This window comes from Panthera tigris, chromosome D1 (genome assembly GCF_018350195.1).
Source record: "Panthera tigris isolate Pti1 chromosome D1, P.tigris_Pti1_mat1.1, whole genome shotgun sequence".
Classification (NCBI taxonomy): domain Eukaryota; kingdom Metazoa; phylum Chordata; class Mammalia; order Carnivora; family Felidae; genus Panthera; species Panthera tigris.
In genome coordinates, this window is record NC_056669.1 from 85,088,723 (window position 1) to 85,110,654 (window position 21,932).

Below are 21,932 nucleotides of genomic sequence, written 5' to 3' on the forward strand. Positions count from 1 at the left end.
TTTTTCTCTTTAGCTATTCTGCCAGTTACTAAGAAATGTATGATAAAATCTCCAAATTGAACTTATGTCTATCTTTACTTAGTTCTGTCAGTTTTGCTTTAAACAGTTGTATTTTTTTCAGAAATTCAAAGAAACAATTTATCCACACACATCTATGCACATAAGTACATATATACATGATCACAGAGTGTTATAATTTCTTACATATTTGTCATTATTTATATTCTTTATTCCTTCCTATAAATGCAGTTTAACGTGTTGTGTAATTTTCCTTTAGCTTTTAGGTCCTGTAGTACAAGTCTGCTGTCCTATCTGAAAATAGTATTTCACCTCAGTTGTTGAATGTGTTTTACACATTGATAATTTTTTATTACTTGTTTCTCTTTCAACTCTTATAATATATAATTACCATATCCTCCAGCCTTTGTTGTTTCAGATGAAAAAATCACTTGTTGATTTTATCATTGTGCCTCTGTATGTCATATGTCATTTCTCCCTGCTGCTTCTAAGATTTAACTATGGTGTACTTAGATTTGGGGAGTTTTTTTGGGTTTTTTTTTTTTTTTTTTTTTGCATTTATCCTAGGAGAGGCTTCTTATACTTCTTAGATCTGTAACTGAATATTTGATCAAATAGAAAATTTAAATACTGTTTCTGTTTCTTATTGTCTCCCAGTGACTAGGACTCATGTTTTGGACTGCTCTGTATTGTTCCACATCTCTGAGGTTCTGTTCAATTTTCTTAATTTTTTTCCTTGTTCTTCAGATTTCATCATTTCTGTTGATCTCCCTTCAGATGTACTGATTGTTTTTTTTCCTTCCTTCATCTCCAATCTACTCATGAAATCACAAATAAGTTTTTCCTATAAGGAATAATAATTTTAAGCTCTAAATTTTCTGTCATTCATTTGTATAGTTTCTCGTCCTCTTTCGATATTCCTTTTCTGTTCACTTATTGATATATTTTCCTTTAATACTTTTAATGCATTTTACTTTGAGTCAGTTTCTGTAGGTTGTGTTTTCCTTAGTATGGATCACATTCAGTAATTTTTGGTTGAAATCTTAACACTGTAAAAAATGCATTGATTATGAATTCTATTCTGTTTTCCTGAGGATTTCAGGTTTTTTTGTTTTAATAGACAGTTAATTTGCCTGATCTTAAATTAACTCTCATTTCAATATATTGTGCAGCAGATAGTATCTCTGCTGGATTTTCCAGATTTTAGGTTTTGCTTTTTTAACTTGGTCACACAGGGCTGTCTCTTACAATCAGAATTTAGAAGAGAACCAAATATTTGTACAGAATTTATACTCAAATTTGGGGGCTCACACTTTCTATGGTTCTCAGCCCTGAGTTTTGTCCTCTGCCACCTCAAGTCAGTGAGACTTCAGCTTTCTTTAGTACAAGATTCTGCTCTCAGGTGGGGAAATAAACGCCTTCAGGGGAGCATTAAATTTGTAAATCTCACATGATTTCATTGTCTTTCAAGTTTATCCTGTTCTCTCTTTCCTACTTAACTGTTTCTTTCTCCCTCTCATGCATAGATAATAGATGGCTTAGAGGTCAACCAGGGATTTGGGCACATTTGATAACATTTGCGGAACTCTTACTTCAAGGATTTTTCCCTTAAACTTTCAGCTGTTTTCTGAACTCTACATTCTGCTATCTCAGGCTGGAAAGGATTTGAATTAAAGCTGCCAGAGCTAAGGGAGGTTAAGAATACTTTTAAGCAAAAAAGCCAGAAATTAGAAATTCTTACATGTCATGATCACAGTCTTTCAAAAGGAAACTGCTGTGGTTTCTGTCTGTTTTTCGTTGCTTTCCAATGCCTTCAAATATTTTTTAATGATTTTTTTTCAGGTTTTATAATTATAGCTGCAAGAGGCTTTGCACAGTGCTAACATTACCACAAATTCAAACTTTCTTAGGAATATTTTTTAATAATGAGACACCTGGGTGGCTCAGTTGATTAGGAATATTTTTTAATAGTGTGGGTTTTACAGATATTAACAATGCCTGACATATTACAGGAACTCAATTAATATTTGTTGAATAAATTAATCATGGCTTCTCTTTTTTTAGATAATGCAATAAATTTACCTTTGTCTCTGGTTTTGTGTTGTCTTCAAAGTATTAAAGGAAAGAAGACTGATATAAAAATGTAGGCATGTAGCTATCAGTAATATTAAGAAAACAAAGATATACTCAAGTTGTTTATATTATGTCACAAAATCACAAAAATATTAACACATTTTTGTCAAACCTGACACATCATTTTTTCATAAAAATTCAGAAAGGAGGATGAAGGAATAATGAAAGGTAAAAGGACTGTTTACTAGGAAATCATTTAGTACAAATTTAAGAACTCTCAACTGAAAATCTTCAATTTTAAATTGCTATTGGATATAAAGCCTAAAACACAAATGTAGAAGTAATACTATTTTTACAAATTTTATAAATATTAATTTTCAGGCTACATACACTAAGTGCTTAATTGTTGTGACATGTAAGAAATTAAGTGTGAGTTTACAAACTGATTGGTAGATAAGAATAGCCATTTTAATGTTTCTTTACTTTTGAGAGAGAGAGAGAGAGAGCACAAATGGAGGAGGGACAGACAGAGAAAAGGAGGCACAGAATCCGAATCAGGCTCCAGGCTCTGAGCTGTCAGTGCAGAGCCAACACTGGACTCGAACTCACAAACTGTGAGATCATGACCTGAGCCAAAGTTGGATGCTTAACCAACTAAACTACCCAGGCACCTCAAGAATAGCCATTTTAGAGGTGCAATGCCTAAAAAAAAAAAAAATCTTAGTAAAGACAAAAATATCTGTGATTTCCTTGCTATAAGCATACATAATCCTCTAACTTTTGTGGATATCAGAAGTGGTGCAATAGATTGAGAAAAATTTTGAAATCAGACTATATTAAAAGGACTCACTTCTCATTGACCACCTAGATAAATAAGTCTCTTAGCCTATCTAACTGTACTTTAGGAAGACAGTTATTACCCCACCTCATATACTTGTTTTAAGGAGAAAAATTACAAGAATGTCTGAGTATGCTTGGTATATGATAGGATTCTGACTATAATTTTTTCTTTTTTACAGAAGAGGATAAATATAATATTTATTCTTCTTTGCTCTTCAAGTATTTCCTGGCAGAAGGAATCATCAATGGGCATACTTTGTTGGTTGCATCTGCAAAAGAAGACCCGGCTGATATTTTACAGGTATAGGATATACTATTCAATATTTCATTTTGAACATTTCATGAAAAAATATTGCTTATATATATGTAAACAAAATATATGTTTGTATATATACAAACTGTATTTAAATCCATTAATGGGAGCATACATATATTTTATTCTCTTAAAATTTATTTGAACATGTAGTTTCATTTAAAAAATTTTTTTTAATGTTTATTTATTTTTGAGACAGAGAGAGACAGAACATGAGCAGGGGAGGGGCAGAGAGAGAGGGAAACACAGAATCTGAAGCAGGCTCAGGCTCTGAACTGTCAGCACAGAGCCCAACACGGGGCTTGAACTCACAAACCATGAGATCATGACCTGAGCCGAAGTTGGTTGCTCAACCAACTGAGCCACCCAGGTGCCTCCCTTTTTTTTTTTATTAAATTTTCTTTTTATGTTTGTTTATTTTTGAGACAGAAACACATGTAGTTTCATTTTTAAATTAATGTTCTCAGACAGTTTTTTAACTTAAAATTGATATTGGCAGTGGGAAAAATAATAATAAGCTACTAAAAACTGAAATACATAAAATTATTGCTATACTATAGTCGTGAAAATAAGAGAACTCTGTAAAAAGTTAGGTAAAGAAAAACAACAGCAGAATATTATCGGATATTAAATACCAGTATCCTAAAGATGTAAATCAGAAGAAAGATACAGAAATTAGAAGTACTCATTTATTGGGTGCCTCGGTGGCTCAGTCGGTTAAGTGGGCGATTTTGACTCAGGTCATGATCTCACTGTTCGTGAGTTCAAGCCCCATGCCGGGCTCTGTGCTGACAGCTCAGAGCCTAGAGCCTGTTTCAGATTCTGCGTCTCCCTCTCTCTCTGCTCCTCCCCCACTCAAGCTCTGTCTCTGTTTCTCTCTCAAAATAAATAAACAGTAAAAAATTAAAAAAAAAAAAAACCTAGGAAAAAAGTACTCAGCTATTAATATTATTTTGCTTTGAAAATAACAGATATTATTCTTTTCCAAGAAACAAGTAATAAAATAAAATACGTGGTCAATGTACTATATCTTTTTAAAACCAAAGCACACTTTAAAATTCAAAGAGGACAATATATATGCCCAGGACTATATATATATTTCATATATCTTTTATATTTCTTTCATTTTTTAATATGTAATAATAAAATAGTTGGATTTAAAAGAATAATATGCCATTCTCATTTTTGTATTAAAAAATTATAAAAAATATTGTTTTCAACCTGCATACCCTTAATGTGGTCTAGTTAGTTTTCACAAGTTTAGAATAGACTGAATTAAAAATTTATGCCTATACAAATTGTAATTATTTATAATCTTCATAACACCAACATGTAGACAAAGTTTGTAGTGTATCCCTGAGAAGAACAAATGAACTATTTAAAATGAGAAGTTGAGGAGTAACATAGATAAGTAGGTTTTCCTACATAATATTCAGTCAGGATTTCAGTGTTCCCAACTCTATTAGAGTTATATAAGAGTCATTTGTATTAAACAGTCCGAAAATGAATGACCAAAACGAAAGCATTAATAGCATTTAGAGATACACCATGGGTCAGTGTCGGGGGGGGGGGGGGATGGGGAGGTAGAGTGGGGAATGCTGTAATTGCTTAGCTTTAATTTTATGATGTATGCTTGGGAATTTCTAGAACCTATAACCAAGACAAATATTGCTGGTACAAGAAAAGGGAAAAGAAAATCTTAGAGACCATAATTATCTTAAAACTGTGTATAACTAAAAGACAAGTAAAGGATAAAAAGCCCCATCAGCTGCCTAAGATATATTATATAACCACCCAGCAATTTATCCATCATCCTTTGAAAACATATTCATGCCTATTGTAGTCAAATCTCCTTCAGGAAGTCAGCATTAAGATGTAATGTTGAAAAATTACACCCCTTAGAAAATCCTATAGAACAATATACATGATGTTGTTAAAGCTTTTAAAAACACATTGGTAAGTATTTTTCAGTTAACTTTTTTTATCTAAGAGAATGTTCGTAATCATCTCAAATACAGTGATAAGTATTCTCTGAAATTTTTCTATGGAATGTTTTGTAAAATAGCAAAAATTAGATTTTTAAGTTAAAATATTTGTGTTTATCAGTAGGTAGGCTGATTTTTTTCGAAATAAAAAATATAGTCACACACGTACATACATAATTTCTTTAGAACTTGAAAATGCTGCATTTTTCTATTACATACTTTGCATAATTTTAAACCATATATGTTAATAAACCATATATGTTAATATTTGTAATGTGATTTTCAGAAGTAAATTAAATGCTATTTCTTAATATACTCAGGTAAGTGTTAAAGCTTAATTCAAATACTTTTAGTGACAACATGCCTGTATTGATTATATTCATGCAGGAAGAGATGTCTAATATCTGGAACAAAGGGTTAATTCCTGACTTATGGCATTAACTTTCTGAATTATATGTTTTATACATTATGTACTATCCAAAATCTACTACAGTTAGAATAAAGAGGGAGGCTAGGATGATTTTAGGAGCTTAAATGTTTTACTTTTTAATATGCATTCAAGATAAGTAATGGTTATAGGCAGGAATATCGATAACTTATCTTGATGTTTACTAAAGGTTTACAGAACATATTTTTTAACATCAAACATACTAATAAGCAAATAGTCCATATTTAAAATCAATTATTATGAAAGTACCCATATCTAATATAGACAAAGTCTTTCATAACTGAAAATGAATTACCTTATATTAACCCATGAATCCTGGAATAAGTAACAGTTTATTTAAAATAAACCATATCAGGGGCACCTAGGTGGCTCAGTTGGTTAAGCATCTGACTCTTGATTTCAGCTCAGGTCATGATCTCATAGTTCATGAGTTCGAGCCCCACTTCACGATGACAGCGTTGAGGTCTGGTTGAGATTCTTTCTCCCTCTCTCCCTGCCCCCCCCCCTTGCACGTTCTCTCTCTCTCTCTCTCTCTCTCTCTCTCTCTCTCTCTCAAAAATAAATAAATAACTTTAAAAGAAAAAGAGTTAGATGAAATAGTATTATTTGTTAAATAGTAAGTTTGAATTACCATTAAAAAGGTTTCCTTTCCTTATGTCAATTTGGTGTTAAGTCTATATTTAACATCTATCTCTCATTAACTGATCATGGAACAAGATTTAGAAGTCTGAATCCAGTGAGTGGTTAGTTGTTTGCTTTTAGTACATTATTGTACAGGCTGGGCTTTCTGAGTAAATAGAATAGAAAAATATTTCAGATCCGACTTTTCTTTCCTTATTCTGTCAAAAATTGGGATAGCTGTAAGAATAAAGTAAAAAAAAGTACCCCTTGATTGGCCATATACACTACTGAACATTTTTTTATTATACTTATCTTCAAAGTTGTAGTTTTATAATGTTCAGAACAAAAGTAATATGTTATGTTATATATAATTAAAAAAATTTTTTGGCCCTTCTGTCATTCTACTTTGTAAACTTTATGCATGCTCAATATCTTATAAATAACATATCTTCGCACACATTTTTACTTTTTCTAGCCTGTATAATACGTGTTTTATTTCCTATCAAAAGTATTTTATTACTGTGTATCTTCTGTTCATAGTATAAATACACATAAATGAAGAGCCCTTGAAAGGCAGAGCTATAATCAGAATATGTTCCCTTCATTTCTTTGTCTTTGATTTGTTCAGAAAACTACCATGTTATCTATATGCTTTTCAGTGCTTACAACTCTGAAGTGCTAGTTGAGCCAGAAATTTGCTGTTTGACCCCAGGGATTTTTTTCCCCCTAGCTACTTGTGAGAGCTTATTTAAAATTCTAAGTTCTCCCCTGGCAGCCGCAGTTAGAGCTTCTTTGGCAAACTAAAAAGACTAAGAAAAATCATGCAAAGGCTCAGTACTGCTTCCAGTGACCTACATTTGTAGCCAGCTTTTAAAAGATGACATGTGCCTTATTTTCCAACAAAAAAATGAAAGATAAGATCAAAGAATAAAGGAGAATAAACCCACCTCTCTGTCACTAGCCAGTAAAAACCATTTCTGATACAACATTAAATTAAACACAAAGTTCACTTTGATATTTGTGCATCACCAACATAAGAAAGGAAATTTGCATGCAGAAAAGTAGCCTAAGTCATACAGCAAAAATGCCATATTCTTTGATAGGATATTTATCCTCAGAAGGTGAAATACATTTGGGATATGAACTTAGATTTTAATTTCTGTGATGCTACTTAACTAGCTGCAGGACTTTGCACAAGTCACTTAACCCTTCACATTAAGATAGAGATAGTTCCCTGGTTACCTTATTCTGGAATGCCAAATTAAAAATGAAATATCAGGAGTTTTGCTTTCAAAATCTTAAAGAACTTCCTCCAGGCCTCACATTTACTTTTAAAAATTTTATTTTGAACTCCTAAAAAATATGGTTGTGGATACTTCATGGTTATTGTCATGCCTAAATGTTAAAACCTTAGAACCATTATATAGTACTTTCCATTCTTTGAAAAGAAGCCACACAAAGTGAGAATTAGGAATATTAAAAATAGAGTTCATTTGTCCTCTGAATACTTTTTCTGAAAACATAGAAGAGAAAGTATTTAATCCTTTTAGAAGGGATAAATGACTTCAAATTCTGAAAACCAGAGCCATTGAAACTTGAAAAAAAGTACTCATCAGCTCCCCAAATTAACATGTTGCCCCATGAAATAAAATGTTAAAAGATCCCATGAAAGGAGAAAGGCAGCGCACCTTCAAGGGTCATAGATTAAATAGATGGTCTTTGAAGATTTATTATGCACAAAGGGATAACTTTACTGTGTGAAAACCCCAAAGAGGACAGAGCTATCTCTCCAGCTAATGTTGGGATGATTCTTTCAGTGGCCAGTGTTTCCTTCCTAAAATTTTGTTTTGTTCATCAGAAACCAACAGGCAGTTGCAGAAAGTGACCTTAGTACAGCACAGCCATCTTTTCGTATTATGTCATATTAGTGAAATCAGAGGCATTTGAAATGCACTTACCACTTTTTATAAAAGTTTTTTACAGTTTGTGTGTGTGTATGTGTGTATGTCTAAGTCTGTGCTAGATTTCGAAAACAGGGTGGATGGTATTAAAGACTTAAATTGGAAGTAGAAAAGAGATCTGAGACTATGAATCATCTTACCTTTATACTTCTTAAAACAGATTATAACAGGGTACTATAGAATTTTAAAAACCTATTTTGTGCATTTATCCAGTTGCCTCTACTTTTCAGTACTCAATGAGCAGAAAGAGAATCATTTCGTTCTATTAACACCAAGTGTATAACACAAAATAATGTTCAAATTTAATCAAAATAAAGTGATACCCAGTGTCATTTAGTGCATCACAATGTACTAAGGATTTTTGTGACATCTTCCCTAAACCAGGTTCATTTTGGAAAAATAAAAGAATATGTCATCAAACAAATAAAACCAGTCCCGTGTGTGCTCCTGAACTGGGAATATAACAGATCTGGACCTCTTAAATAAAGACAATGCCTGATTCCATTATTAATTGTGAGATATCTTTGACAGCAGATATCCCCGAAATTTTAGAATATTTCTTTACAACCCTGTAAAAATTCTATGACTTCAATTTAATAAATAATTATGTTAAGATTACTGTCACTATCTTAACTTTTACAATAACTATAAATATTTAATTATATCAGGTTTTCAGAAATTACTTTATGTTCAATAAGGACACTTCATACTTACAGGAATTTTATAGAAATCTTTTTCAGCATAAGAATCCTTCTATAACTCAAGTAATTATTGCATAATCTGTTTACTTAGTATAGATTTTCATACATCATTTATTTTAAGAAAACAGGTTAATATATACCCTTATATAGTAAGCATTTACTAAAGGGAATTATTGCACATCGTCTCATTAATTAAACCTGTTAAAATCAATGATTAAGTGAAGAGTTTAGTCTAGTTTTTAAAACATTTCACAAAATGTATTTTAATCAAGGTATTACAAGAACAGCATCATTTACCATTCATTTTCTTTCTGTAACTAGGGATATAGATATAAAGATATAGTAATACACACCCACACACACACATATATATATACATCCCACACACAAAATATATACATAATATGTATACACACACACACACGCAGAAAGTCACATGTTTTTAATAATGCTAGTTACCTAATTAGTAGCTCTATTCACTTTAACTTATATTATCTCTCTCAGTATGAGTTTTGTTGATTATTCACTTTAACTTATATTATCTCTCTCAGTATGAGCCAGATTAAACATTGATAGCATTTGCTATATGAACTTTATTTTGTAAAGGAACTCAAAAAGGAAAACTCCAATTTTTATGGCTAGAAATATTAATAGATAGCAACAGTGTACCCTTGTCTCTCTATAAACAAAAACATGGAATTTTTATTTATTTTATTTACTTAAGTTTTTTTTTTTTTTTCTTAAGAAGCTTGTCAACTAAGGAGACTGTTTTGAAGGAATATGTATTATAGCTTTTACATTTTGATATATGAAATACATAAATTCTGTATCTAAGTTGATATATTGAAGAAAATTGATAAAATTATCATAGACCTCATAGAGACTTGTTCCTAACAGCTTAACAGTTTTGATTTTTATATATGTTAGAAAATAATTGTGGAAGCCAATAATACCACAATGCCAAAAAATACAGTGCATTTCCCTTTAAAGTTTTTTTATGTGAGTGCCTTGGTCAAGACTTAGAGTGCTGTTGATAGTCACAGGCACATTGCTAGGACCTGAATCAAGAATTTAAAGTTGCCTGTACTTCATTTTCCTAACCTCACTGCTAAATAGCAGTAGAACTCAGGGATTAATTACATGTCTGAATTGCTTCGAAATCCTTCTATGACTGGAGCTCTTAAAAATGTGATGATTTAAAAGGTAATATTTTGAAATAATTAGATTATAATTTGCATTTAAAGAAAGTATTATTTTTTTTTTTTACTGACTTTACCCTTTCCCTTTACTTCTGAATACTTCTGATGTAGACCTCCATTTCCTTTTCTTCATGTTATCCTTCTCCTTCCCTCTATCTTAGTGAAGAAAATTGAGTTTTTCCAATCTTCTCAATATAGTTCTTGTTTATCTGTGAAAGAGAAATGTGATAAGGATCTGTGGAAAAGCATTGAGAACACTACTCTTAACCTAGTGGTTTCATTTTCTGTTTTTCAATTCATGTAATTGATGCAGTTGTCAAATTAAAAGCATCATTTTTGTCAGTAGCTTAATTTGCGAGTTTAGTTAAAATAATATTTGTATATTAATGTGAAAGTATTTTTCACCTTTTCTTCTTGTAATATCAGTAATTGTTCCCTCTTTATATACAACAGGAAAAAAATATATATATAAATTGCACCAAGATGTTCCCTGTACTGATTTTGATTTGAAATATGGATGGAAATAATTCACTAAATACTAATCTTAAAATGCATGAGTTTAAAAACATTTTTCATATAACATCAGCTATATACCTACAGGCCTTTGACTTACTCCATGCAATCTACATTTCTGAATGCTTTTAACAATTAAAGTAACCTCTCCCATATTTTTAAATATTGAAACGGAGATAATGTGGAGAACTCATCTTTACTAGATGGATACTCAGCCTGGATATTTAGAGTACTCTTGTATTCAGATGATGATAATCAGTCAATAATATCTTTGAATTTGTTTCTCTTTCTAACTTTCAGAAAATAAATGTTCCCCAACTCCCCCGAAATCAACAAAGTAATATACTTACTGATACAATATAATATACTTACTGATACATGGATAATGCTTAAGTAGTATTAATTATACAGTTACCAAAACCTGCAAGGATCAAAAGATTTTATTTTTAAGAAGGATTTCTCATGCTGCATGGATTATGTTGCTACATAATAGCTCAGTAGTACTTCTGCTGAATTGTAAAATAGCTTAGAGAGGAGTATGATGCCCATAGTTGGTGTAATGCATTGGTAATTAAGAGGGTGGGAGGTTAAGCTTCATTAACTGCTGAGGGATTGTATCTTGGGTTTTATTATGCCCTAGAGAACATAAAAAGTGAGAAGGGTCAAACTGTTGGAATCAGATTTTGCTTGTGCATCTGCCAAAACAAAGACCACAAAATAATATACCAGTAAGCACAGAATGGCATGAATTGAAAAGGGAAGAAATATATTTACAGCATCTTATGGCTAAGGATAAATGTTTCTGCTGAAAAAAAAATAAATACCCCTAATTACTGGAGTATATTTTGGTATTGGAAGTTTATAATAATTTGGTTTCATATAAGTTTTTGTTAAAGTAGAATAAGAGTTGTTTTTGTCCAAAGGTAGTGCCAATTTCTTTATTCATGTTAATTTTCCAACATGATTCAACTGATTAAGAGAGAGAAATTTTATACTTTTCATTCCTATCTTCTGTGTAGACCATACGAAGCTTGCTTTTCATTTTTACTTATTCCTGATCCTTGCTACCAAATGTATGGTCACTGTAAGCACCATACTCTATAAAAGAACCAAAAATCTGATATTCTTTCTTTTAAGAAACAAGAGTATAACAATCATGAAACGTGTTCTGTTGGTGCTCTGAGTGAGAAATCAAAGACTGGTGATTCAAAAGCATAGGGGAGAATCTTGATCTTTGATTACAGCTGTAATCATTGAATATTTAAGAGCTTATTCTTAGCATTCTCTTGTAAGACAGATTTTATCAAAACATTAAATAAACTTTTTGTTTGATTAGATATAGACACTGCAACAAATAGTGTAGATTATAGCAGTCATCATCTCTGATAGGGTCAAGGAATCACCATGAGCAGGTTAGGTGATGGCATACTTCAAAAAAAAATTTAAGGCTTACAAATGTAACAACATACTAAATACAAACTCTTACAGAACAAATTTCAGAATATTGGAAGATTAAAAAACATCTGAATAATCGGGGCACCTGGCTGGCTCAGTCTGTGGAGCATATGACTCTTAATCTTAGGGTCATGAGTTCAAGCCCCACATTGGGTGTAGAGCTTACTTAAAAGAAATCCTTTTTTTCCCCCAAATATCGGTTTTGGTATACGTTTAAATAATTCAGTTTTCATTTGAATTCTGAATATCAGTATTGAAACCAGTAAGACCAAATTTTTATATAATGGATTTTTTTGTCAGAGGGTTATATAGGATGATCTAACACTATTACCTTAGACTTGAGTTCTTGAGTTCACCACACGTAAAAACCGCACAACTCTTAATTTGCGTTGACCAGTTTTTTTATTTTCTGCTATTTTTGTTCAGATTTCTGGCTAAAAGAATGATGCAAATACTGAAGAATTACCAAGTGTTCACATAGGTCTAGCTAGGTAAATTACTAGCATGACTTTTTCACACCATGTTGTGTTAAAAGTTTTTTATGTATTGTTGGAAGGCTTAAAAATGGAGATGCTAGGCACCTGGGTGGCTCAGTCAGTTAAGTGTCTGACTTCAGCTCAGGTCATGATCTCACAGTCGTGAGTTCGAGCCCTGCATGGGGCTCTATGCTGACAGCCTGCAGTCTGCTTCAGATTCTGTGTCTCCTCTCTCTCTGCCCCTCCCCCACTTGCATGCTCTCTCTGTCTCTCTCTCTCTCAATCTCTCTCTCTCAAAAATAAACATTAAATTTTTTTTTCAAAAAAATGGAGATGCTAAAGGAATTTTGGCCCACTTACTAAAGAAATAACCATATTTTATCAAATCTGAGATGCCACTGACCACAAGATGCATCACTTTTATGTACCACTGAGACAAAAACACTGCCAAATAAACTAAAACAGAATGTGTTCTTTTAACTTAGGGTTTCTATTTAATTATTTTCAAGTTTTCTTAGACTTTTTTAAAAATCATATCACACTTGTACCTAAAAAAGATAAGCAAAATGTAACTTACTCATAAAACTTCACATTCATATTACTATAATGAATTACTTTCTTCTTTATAATCATTGGCCATTACCAGTTTTTCACATGATACTGTTTTCTGTGTCATCAAGAACACTGGTGATACAGCATTTCTTATTAAATGCTCCTCTTTTTTTCCCACATTTTATTCTAAAACAATGCCATCCATCAGATGACTTTCCCAAAAAGTATCAAAGGAGGTTTTCTGTAAAACCAGGATTCATATTCTTTTTTAATTGAGTTATATATGGATTCTTGGCTGAAACATCAAAAAATTACATTTGTCCACTTACACACTAAGAATAACAACCAAGTTCATACATACACAGACAATGATGACTTTCTGTTTGATATAATATCAATTGTAAAATGTACCCCAATTTCATAAATAATGACATATGAAAAAAACCCAGAATCAATGAAATGCAGTAAATGTATGCTTCAATTTTAAACCTGAGCTTTGATGTATTGGAATTACCCACTTCTCAGAACTGTCACAAATCTTAATTGTCCTTGTTTAGCCTAGTGCCACCAATTTAAAAATAATCCCCACTTTTAAAAAAAAAATAATGTTTATTTATTTTTGAGAGAGAGAGAGAGGGAGAGAGACACAGAATCTGAAGCAGGCTTCAGGTTCCTCACTGTCAGCACAGAGCCCGATGCCAGGCCCAAACCCATGAACTACACGATCATGACCTGAGAGGAAGTTGGATACTTAACCCACTGAGCCACTCAGGTGCCCCAATCTCCATTTTCAATGTGTTGATGTTTTCTTGGGAATACTTCTGTGTCCCTATGAAGTTGGAACTTAACCTATGCTTCTTAAAATGTATTTCTTACCATGTATTTCACTCAGAAGTATCATGCATTCACAAGTGTTACCTTGCTCATTTGGGAAATATTCTACCAGGAGGAGAAATAATGTTAAGGAAAAAAAGAACATTCTCTCTATGTGGTTAAAAGACACTAAATCTGATAAATCAGGAACTGGACCTTTGGTAGATGTTTTTATGGAGGTTGAATTTTTTTCTAATTTTTGTGAAATACTAACAATAAAATAAGGGGAAATAATCCAGTAATCAAGTTCTCCTAAGGAAGTGCTTTTATCCTTTAAAAAGTATACCTTATTATACTGCAAGAAAATTAAGGAAATTTGCCTTTATTTATAAAATACATTTTTTTCCTCAAGAACTCTTCCACTGCATCTGGGATTGGATACATATATATACACATTTGAATTTAAAATTTTGAGAGATATACTTTATTACAAAAAAATAACACAGATGGTAGCCAAAAATTTAAACAATAATAGAATACTATTTGGCAATTAAAAAAAGAAGGAAATTCTGCCATTTGTGACAATATAGATAAATCTTGTGAGCATTATGCTAAGTGAAATAAGTCAGAGAGACAAATCATGCATGATCTTAGCTATATGTGGAATCTAAGAAACCAAACTCCTAAAAATAGAGAACAGATTGGTGGTTGCAAGAGGTGAGGGTGGGGGAAATGGGTGACTGTGGACAAAAGGTACAAATTTTCAATTATACGATAAGTAAATCATGGGGATGTAATGTATAGCGTGGTGACTAGAGTTAACAATACTGTAATGTATATTGGAAAGTTGCCAAGAGAGATTTTAAAATTCTCATCACAAGGAAAAAAGAAAACATAGTAAGTGAGGTGATGGATGTTAACTAAACTTATAGTCATCATTTTATATTATATACATACATGAAATCATTATTTTGTACACATGAAACTAATTCAATATTATATGTCGGTTCTATTGCAATAAAACTGGGGGGAAATTGCTCCATGCTCAGTGTGGAGCCCGACGTAGGCCTTGATCTCACAACTGTGAGATCATGGTCTGAGCCTAAATCAAGAGCCAGATGCTTAGCCAGCAGAGTCACCCAGGCACCCAAGTAGTTCCTTTTTAACATTTTGAAGAATCTCTGTTTTCCATAGTGACTGTACCAATTTACATTTCCACCAGCAATGCACAGTAGTTCCTTTTTCTCTACATCCTTACCAACTTTTATCTCTTGTGTTTTTGATGACAGTCATTCTCACAGATGTGTAAAATAAAATAAACCTTTTATTTTCCGGTTGATAGAAGATATATATGTCTTCATTTTATTATTAACATATTACTAATTTTTTTATTTTTATAATTTCTACCTCTTTATTGGATTCTTTTTTTAATGGCTAAGTTATATCTTCAAATACTTTTTTTAGAAAAGGTTTGTGGTAGGTAAGCTTTGAATATTATATGCTTTTTAAAAAATGAGTATAGTTTGTACTTACACTTAATAGACGATTTTCCTCATGAAGAATTATAGGTTCAACATCAGTTTTCCTCATACTTTGAAGACCTTGTTCCCGTTGTCTTCTGAAATCCAGGGTTGTTGAGGTATCTGCTACCCATCTATTTCTTTTTCTTTTCCTTATTCTTTTTTTTAATGTTTATTTATTTTTGAGACAGAGAGAGACAGAGCGTGAGCATGGGAGGGACAGAGAGAGGGAGACACAGAATCTGAAAAAGGTTCCAGGCTCTGAGCTGTCAGCACAGAGCCCGATGCAGGGCTCGAACCCATGAACTGTGAGATCATGACCTGAGCTGAAGTCAGACACTTAACCAACTAAGCCACCTAGGCAGCCCCCCATCTATTTCTTTTTCATTTGTAAGTAATATGTTTTCCCCCATTTTAAAGCTTGCAGGCTTTTACTTTTAACCCCCAAGTTGTGAAAGGGCATAACAATATTTTTAATGGGTCTTTTTTCCATTCAACTAGTTTAATTCTTCATACATTTTTCCAATTTGTAAAACTATGTCATCTCCATAACTGTTTAAAAACTTTGATATTTTTCAATTAAATTTTGATTATGTAAGTAATTCACAACTAGTATATATTCTCTTTTCTACAAGTTACATCACAAATAAAGCTCAACTCATATGCCCCAAATTTCATTTAAACCCCTTCTCTCTCTCTCAAAGCAGTTAACTACTGTTAGGGGATTGGTGTGAATTCTTCCAAACAAAAACTACTACATATGTAATAAAATATACCAGTTTTATGTACAATGTGAGTAAATAGGATAAATGTATACATGGCGTAACCACCACAGTCATACACAGAACATTCCATTCCCTCAGAAATGTGCCTATTCGTACCACTCTCCTCTTCCTACCATTTGGCCCCTGGTAGCCTCTAATCTGTTTACCATCTCTATGGTTTGCCTTTTCTAGAATTTCATATGTATGGAATCATGTGGTATATAATATTTTGTATCTGGCTTCTTTCACTTAACATAATGTTTTTCAGATTAACCATGTTTCTATGTCTATCAATAGAGTTGATTCCTTTCACTGCTTTTATTAGCCATTCACTAGTATCACGATGGACATTTGAGTGGTTTTCACTTTTTGACTATTAAATGAGGTTGCTATGAATATCCACGTATACATCTCTATATGGACATATGTTGTTATTTCTCTTGGGTAAATACCCAGGAGATGAATTGCTGGGTCATATTGAAAGTGAATGTTCAATTCTTAAAGAAATTTCCAAACTCTTTTCTAAAACAGCTGTGCAATTTTGCATTCCTACCAGAAATGTATAAGATTTCTAATTGCCTCTTTCCTTTTTAACATTTGGTGTTATCACTTTTTAAATTTTATTTGAACAATTCTAGTCTGCACATAGTGATATTTCATTGTGCTTTTAATTTGCTTTTTGCTGATCACTAATGGTGTTGAGCATCTTTTCATGTGTTTGTTTGCCATCCATGTATCTTTTAATGAAGTGTCTGTTCGGTTCTTGTCCTATTTAATTATATTTCATCATTGATTTATATTCTGGATACGAGTCCTTTATCAGTTATGTGTGTGGCAAATATTTTTTCTGGATACAAGTCCTTTATCAGATATGTGTGTGGCAAATATTTTTTCCCAATCTGTGGCTTGACTCTTTGTTTTCTTAGCAGTGTCTTTTGAAAAGCGTTATTTATTACTTTTATCAAGTCTGATGCCTCAGTTTTTTATTTTATATTTCATGCTATATTTTTGTCCTATTTAAGAAATATTTGCAAACTTTTTTTTAAAGGGCTAGATAGTAAATATTTTTGGCTTTGCAGGCCAAATTATCTGTATTGTAACTACTTGATTCTGCTATTGTAGCAATAAAGCAGCTGTAGATAATTCTTTAGCAAATTCCATTGAAATTTATTTACAAAAACAGGTAGCTGATTGTATTTGGCCCACAGGCCATAGTTTGTTGATTCCTAGTATACTCTCGAGTCACTAAGGTTTTCTCCTTTCTTGTTTCCTAAGAATTTGTTGTCATCCTTTCTCTGTTGAATTACCTTGGCGCTTACGTAGAAAATCAATTAAATAAATATGTGTGTCTCCCTCTCAACGTTATTTTCTGTTCCATTGACCCATGTGTATGTCTTATATGGACTTCATCATTCTGTTTTTATAATGTCTTCAAATCAGGCATGTTTAAGTCCTCCAACTTTCTTCTTTTGCAAAATTGTTTTGTCTATTTTACAGCTTTTGTGCTTCCATATTAATTCTAAATTAAACTTGTTATTTTACCTGAAAAAGTTGACTAGAATTGTTCTTTTTCTTCCCCAGTTATTTTTTCCCTCAGTCCTTTGTTTTTGATAGTTTCTGTTGCATCTTCAAATTCAATAATCTATGGTTTGTTCACATCATCTCTCTATATTGTTATGAACTTAATTTCTTTTGTTCATTTTATGTCATTTTAATGAAGTTTTTGTTTTTAAACAGTTTGTAACCACTGGTAAGATAAATTATACTTTCGTTTCTATCAAGTAAATTTTATTGGATATCCAAATGTACAAGTTACTACTTTTTAAGCAAAGGATACAGCAGTACTAAAGCTTGGAGGTAGAAATCTCAGGACTTCCAAGTCAGCACACAATGCCCATTTTGTAAATAATTTGAAAAAAGTTCAAAGGGTAGTCATATCTTCTTTGTGAGCAATTTGAAGAGTTAACTGTGAATTCTATGAATACATTCTGTTAGGATCAAAGAGAAATTAACTAGTCTTGAATGAATGAAAAAATAATTGTAGAGAAAGCACGGAGCGGGAGGACCTGAGAGAAAAGGAGAAAAGAATGAAAGAAGATAGCCTGATTGAGTATACTTTGAGCTTGACATGCAGTTGAAATTCAGATAGAATATCCAGATGCAGTTAAAACTTTAGACGCAGAAACTGGGGAATAATTGAAAATAGAGATTTGCTAGCCATCATTTCTTTCTCCATCAGACGTTTGTTGAATGCTTACTCTGTGCCAGAAACTATGTTATGGACTGAATGTTTATGTCCTACCCCTCAAATTTATGTCCTTCTAGCCTAATAACCTCAAAAGTTATCCCATCATCAGCTATAAGTTTAAAATCTCATTTGTCATCTAAATCAGGTATGGATGTGATTTGAGGTGTGGTCCATTCTGAGGCAAAATTCTCCTCTGGCTATGAACCTGTGAATCTGTTAAACCAGACAAATTATGGGCTTCTAAATACAATATAGAACAGGCATAGGATAGACATTCTCACTCCAAAAGAGAGAAATCAGAAGGGAGGAAGGAGTGATGGATTCTAAGCAAGTCCAAAATTTAGCAAGGCAAATTCCATTAGATCTTAAGGCCTGTGAATAAACGTCTTTGGTTCCATTCTCTGCCTCGTAGGCCCACTGGAGTGGCAGCATCACACCCCTTCAGCTGGGCGAAACACCACCCCCATGGCTCTGCTGGGCTCCAGTCTTGCCTTTTGAAACCCAGCTGGAGGCAGCCATGTCTCCCAGGCTTGTGTCTCTGGGCCTGTGGTAGAAGTGGCAGCCTTGATCATCTCTGAATCACCTTTGGGTTCTTTCTACTTTTTATTCCCCCCCCCACCCCCCCAGGATAGCTTGTGTTTGAAACCAAATTGCACCATGGTCAAGACTGTAAAATCCAAGTCCAACTGCCTTCCTTAATTCCATTCTTCTTTGTCTCTAGTTCAAACTGGCAGTGTCTATGCTGGTATAATATCTGTATTCCTGGCTTCTGCTGAGATGACTGGTTAAGTCCATGAGTCACACCCACGATCTCTTTATCAGCCATACATTTAGTGTTCTCTTTAGAACAAGCTTTTTCATTTCTTTGCAATGTGACTAGGTGAAGAATTTTCCAAATCTTCAAGTTCTGGTTCTTTTGGCTTAACAATTCCTTGCTTAATTCATTTCTCTCATTTTGCATTTTACTAGAAGCAGTCAGAAGGAACCAAATGATGCTTTCAAAACTTTGTTTAGAAACCTTATCTGCTAAATACTCAATTTTATTGCTGAAAGTCCTGCCTTGACAGAAAACTAGAACACAGCTCAGCCAAATTTTTTGCTGCTATATAACAAGAAGTGCCTGTTTTGCAGTTTGCAGTAATATGTTCCTTAGTTCCGTCAGAGACTTACTGGAATCTCCCTTAACATGCATCTCAAAATTCTTTCAGCCTTTACCCAATACCCAATTTCAAAGCCACTTCAACATTTTTAGGTATTTGTTACTATAGTACCTCCTTTATTTTGGTACCAAAATCTATCTTAGTAAAGTTTGGGCTACCATAACAGAACACCATAGACTAAGATTGTTTAAACTGTGGAAATTTGTTTTCTTACAGCTCTGTAGGCTGGGCCAATTTAGTTCCTGGGGAGGACTCTTCCCAGCTTATAGGTGACTCTTAATGTGTTCAAGCGTCATCTCCCAAGAGTCCTCCGTCCTTGTACTCCAGATGGACTGCTTGCTCTCTAGGCAGTCCTACACAGGTGTTTTCTGGCACTTTCCTTCATCATCCTAAGAGTTGCTCTGACTTTGTTGCTGGTAGAGTAGGTCCTCTAATAAGTTGAAAGTGAATGGAGATAGAGGTGTGTGAGGTGGTAGAGATTTTTAAACTTTGAATGTCTGAACTTGTCTTAATTTCACCCTTAAATTTAACATTACTTTGGTTAAATATAGGATAGTAGGCTGAAAATAACTTTCCCTCTGAAAAGTCCAAAGCCTAGAAACTTTTTCAGATACTTTCTTTTTTTCCCTCTTGTTCTGAAATATCAGAATTATATGCTTTGGTGTATGTCTATTTTCATTCATAGTTTTAGTACTCAGGATTTTAAATCTGTAATCTCCCACTTTTCATTTCTGGAAATTTCTCTTAGATTATTTCTTGGATATTTTCCTCTGTTGTCTCTGTTTCTCTAAAATATCCTTTTATGGTGTCAACCTCCTGGACTAATTCTCTAAATATTTTCTTTTATCTCTTATTTTTTATCTTTTTAAGAGGTAGTATTGCATAATTGTTAAGAGACTGAGTGATAGAATAAGACTGTCCATTACGAATCCTTGCTCTGCCATTTACTGTCTTTGCGACCTTCAACAAGTTATTTAAATTTTATGCTCCAATGTCTTCATCTATAAAATGGTCTTAATAATAGTGCATACTTCTTAAGATTGTTTAGGGATTAAATATGTTAATTGTATAAAGTGCTTAGAATAGTACCTGGCAGTTGGAAAGCACTTTAACACATGTTAGCTGCTATGTTTTGTTGTGGTTTTTTAAAATTATCATTACTGTCATAATTATCATCATTGTTCCTTTATTCTTAAAGATTTGATCAACTTGATATTCTTGAACTTCTGGTCCTTTTTTTTTTTTTTAAATCTCCTATTATACTTTTAATTTCTAGAAGCTCAGGTTTTTCTGACTGTTTCCTTTTACTGAAGTGTTTTATTTTTTACATACCATCTCATATAATAGATATTACTTTTCGTTCCTTTTGAAGTTTTTTTCTGTTTCTGCCATTGTTTCTATTTGGCTTAGTGTTTCAATTCCATATTAGATGCTTTATTCAAATATCTGGTAATTCTTGGTTGTCTTTTAATATTAAAGAGTGAGGGACTGGAAGGCTAGTTGGAAGTACTGTGTATTTGGGCACATAACTTGTGGTGTGATAGGTTTACTGTAAATTTAGCTAGTGGTATCTCTCTAAAGACCTTTTCCCTTAATTTTGTCAGTTTCTCCAGGGAGGATTCCTCTAATCTCCTGATCTCTTACCTATTCTGCTTAAGGATGACTTCTGGCCTTGTAAGAGCCTAGCAGTGGGAGCCAACTGTGTACATGTATTGGGGATGGGGGTTATCTCACCCTTCTGTATGAAGACTTTCAATAAGTTACCCTGTCTTCAAAATGATGTCTCACCTGTGCCCTCTATTGTGTTCCTACTGCCAAAGTTTGTCTGATTTGACCTCTCCATTTCTCTTACACAGTGGGGGGAGGAGTAGTATCCTGGCTTTTAGTAGAAAATAGGGGATCTGAGGGGTCTTACTTTTTCTTTTAAAGATTTTCAAGCAGTGCTTCTGCTTTGACACAAAAGTATTTCTCCTTACTTCCTGAAATTACTTGTCTCTTCTACAAGTATGACAGTTGTTAAGATTTGTTAAGGGCAAGTAGTAGAAACTGTGGTGTTTATGTTTATTATATTATTCTTTATTATTTTCTATGTGTTTTATATATCCCATAGAAAAAATAATAATTTGAGACGCTAAAAGTTAAAGTTACAAACAACGTTTATCGTAGCATTCTCAGACTGCAAACAACCTAAAGATCCAACAGTGGGGAAATGATAAACAGAATTTTAATGAAGCCATATAATATATAGTCATCGAAAATCTTATTTTTGAAA

The 21,932-nt window shown here is 32.9% G+C and overlaps 1 protein-coding gene across 2 annotated transcripts in view; it reads left to right on the forward strand.

The window, feature by feature from the left end:
* ELP4 (elongator acetyltransferase complex subunit 4) overlaps positions 1–21,932 on the forward strand; it is a 241,518-nt gene that overhangs the window by 27,633 nt on the left and 191,953 nt on the right. For both annotated transcript variants that reach the window (XM_007082024.3, XM_007082025.3), the window contains exon 3: positions 3,111–3,232. In XM_007082024.3, coding sequence (XP_007082086.1) covers positions 3,111–3,232 — 122 coding nt within the window. The remainder of the gene's footprint in view (positions 1–3,110; positions 3,233–21,932) is intronic.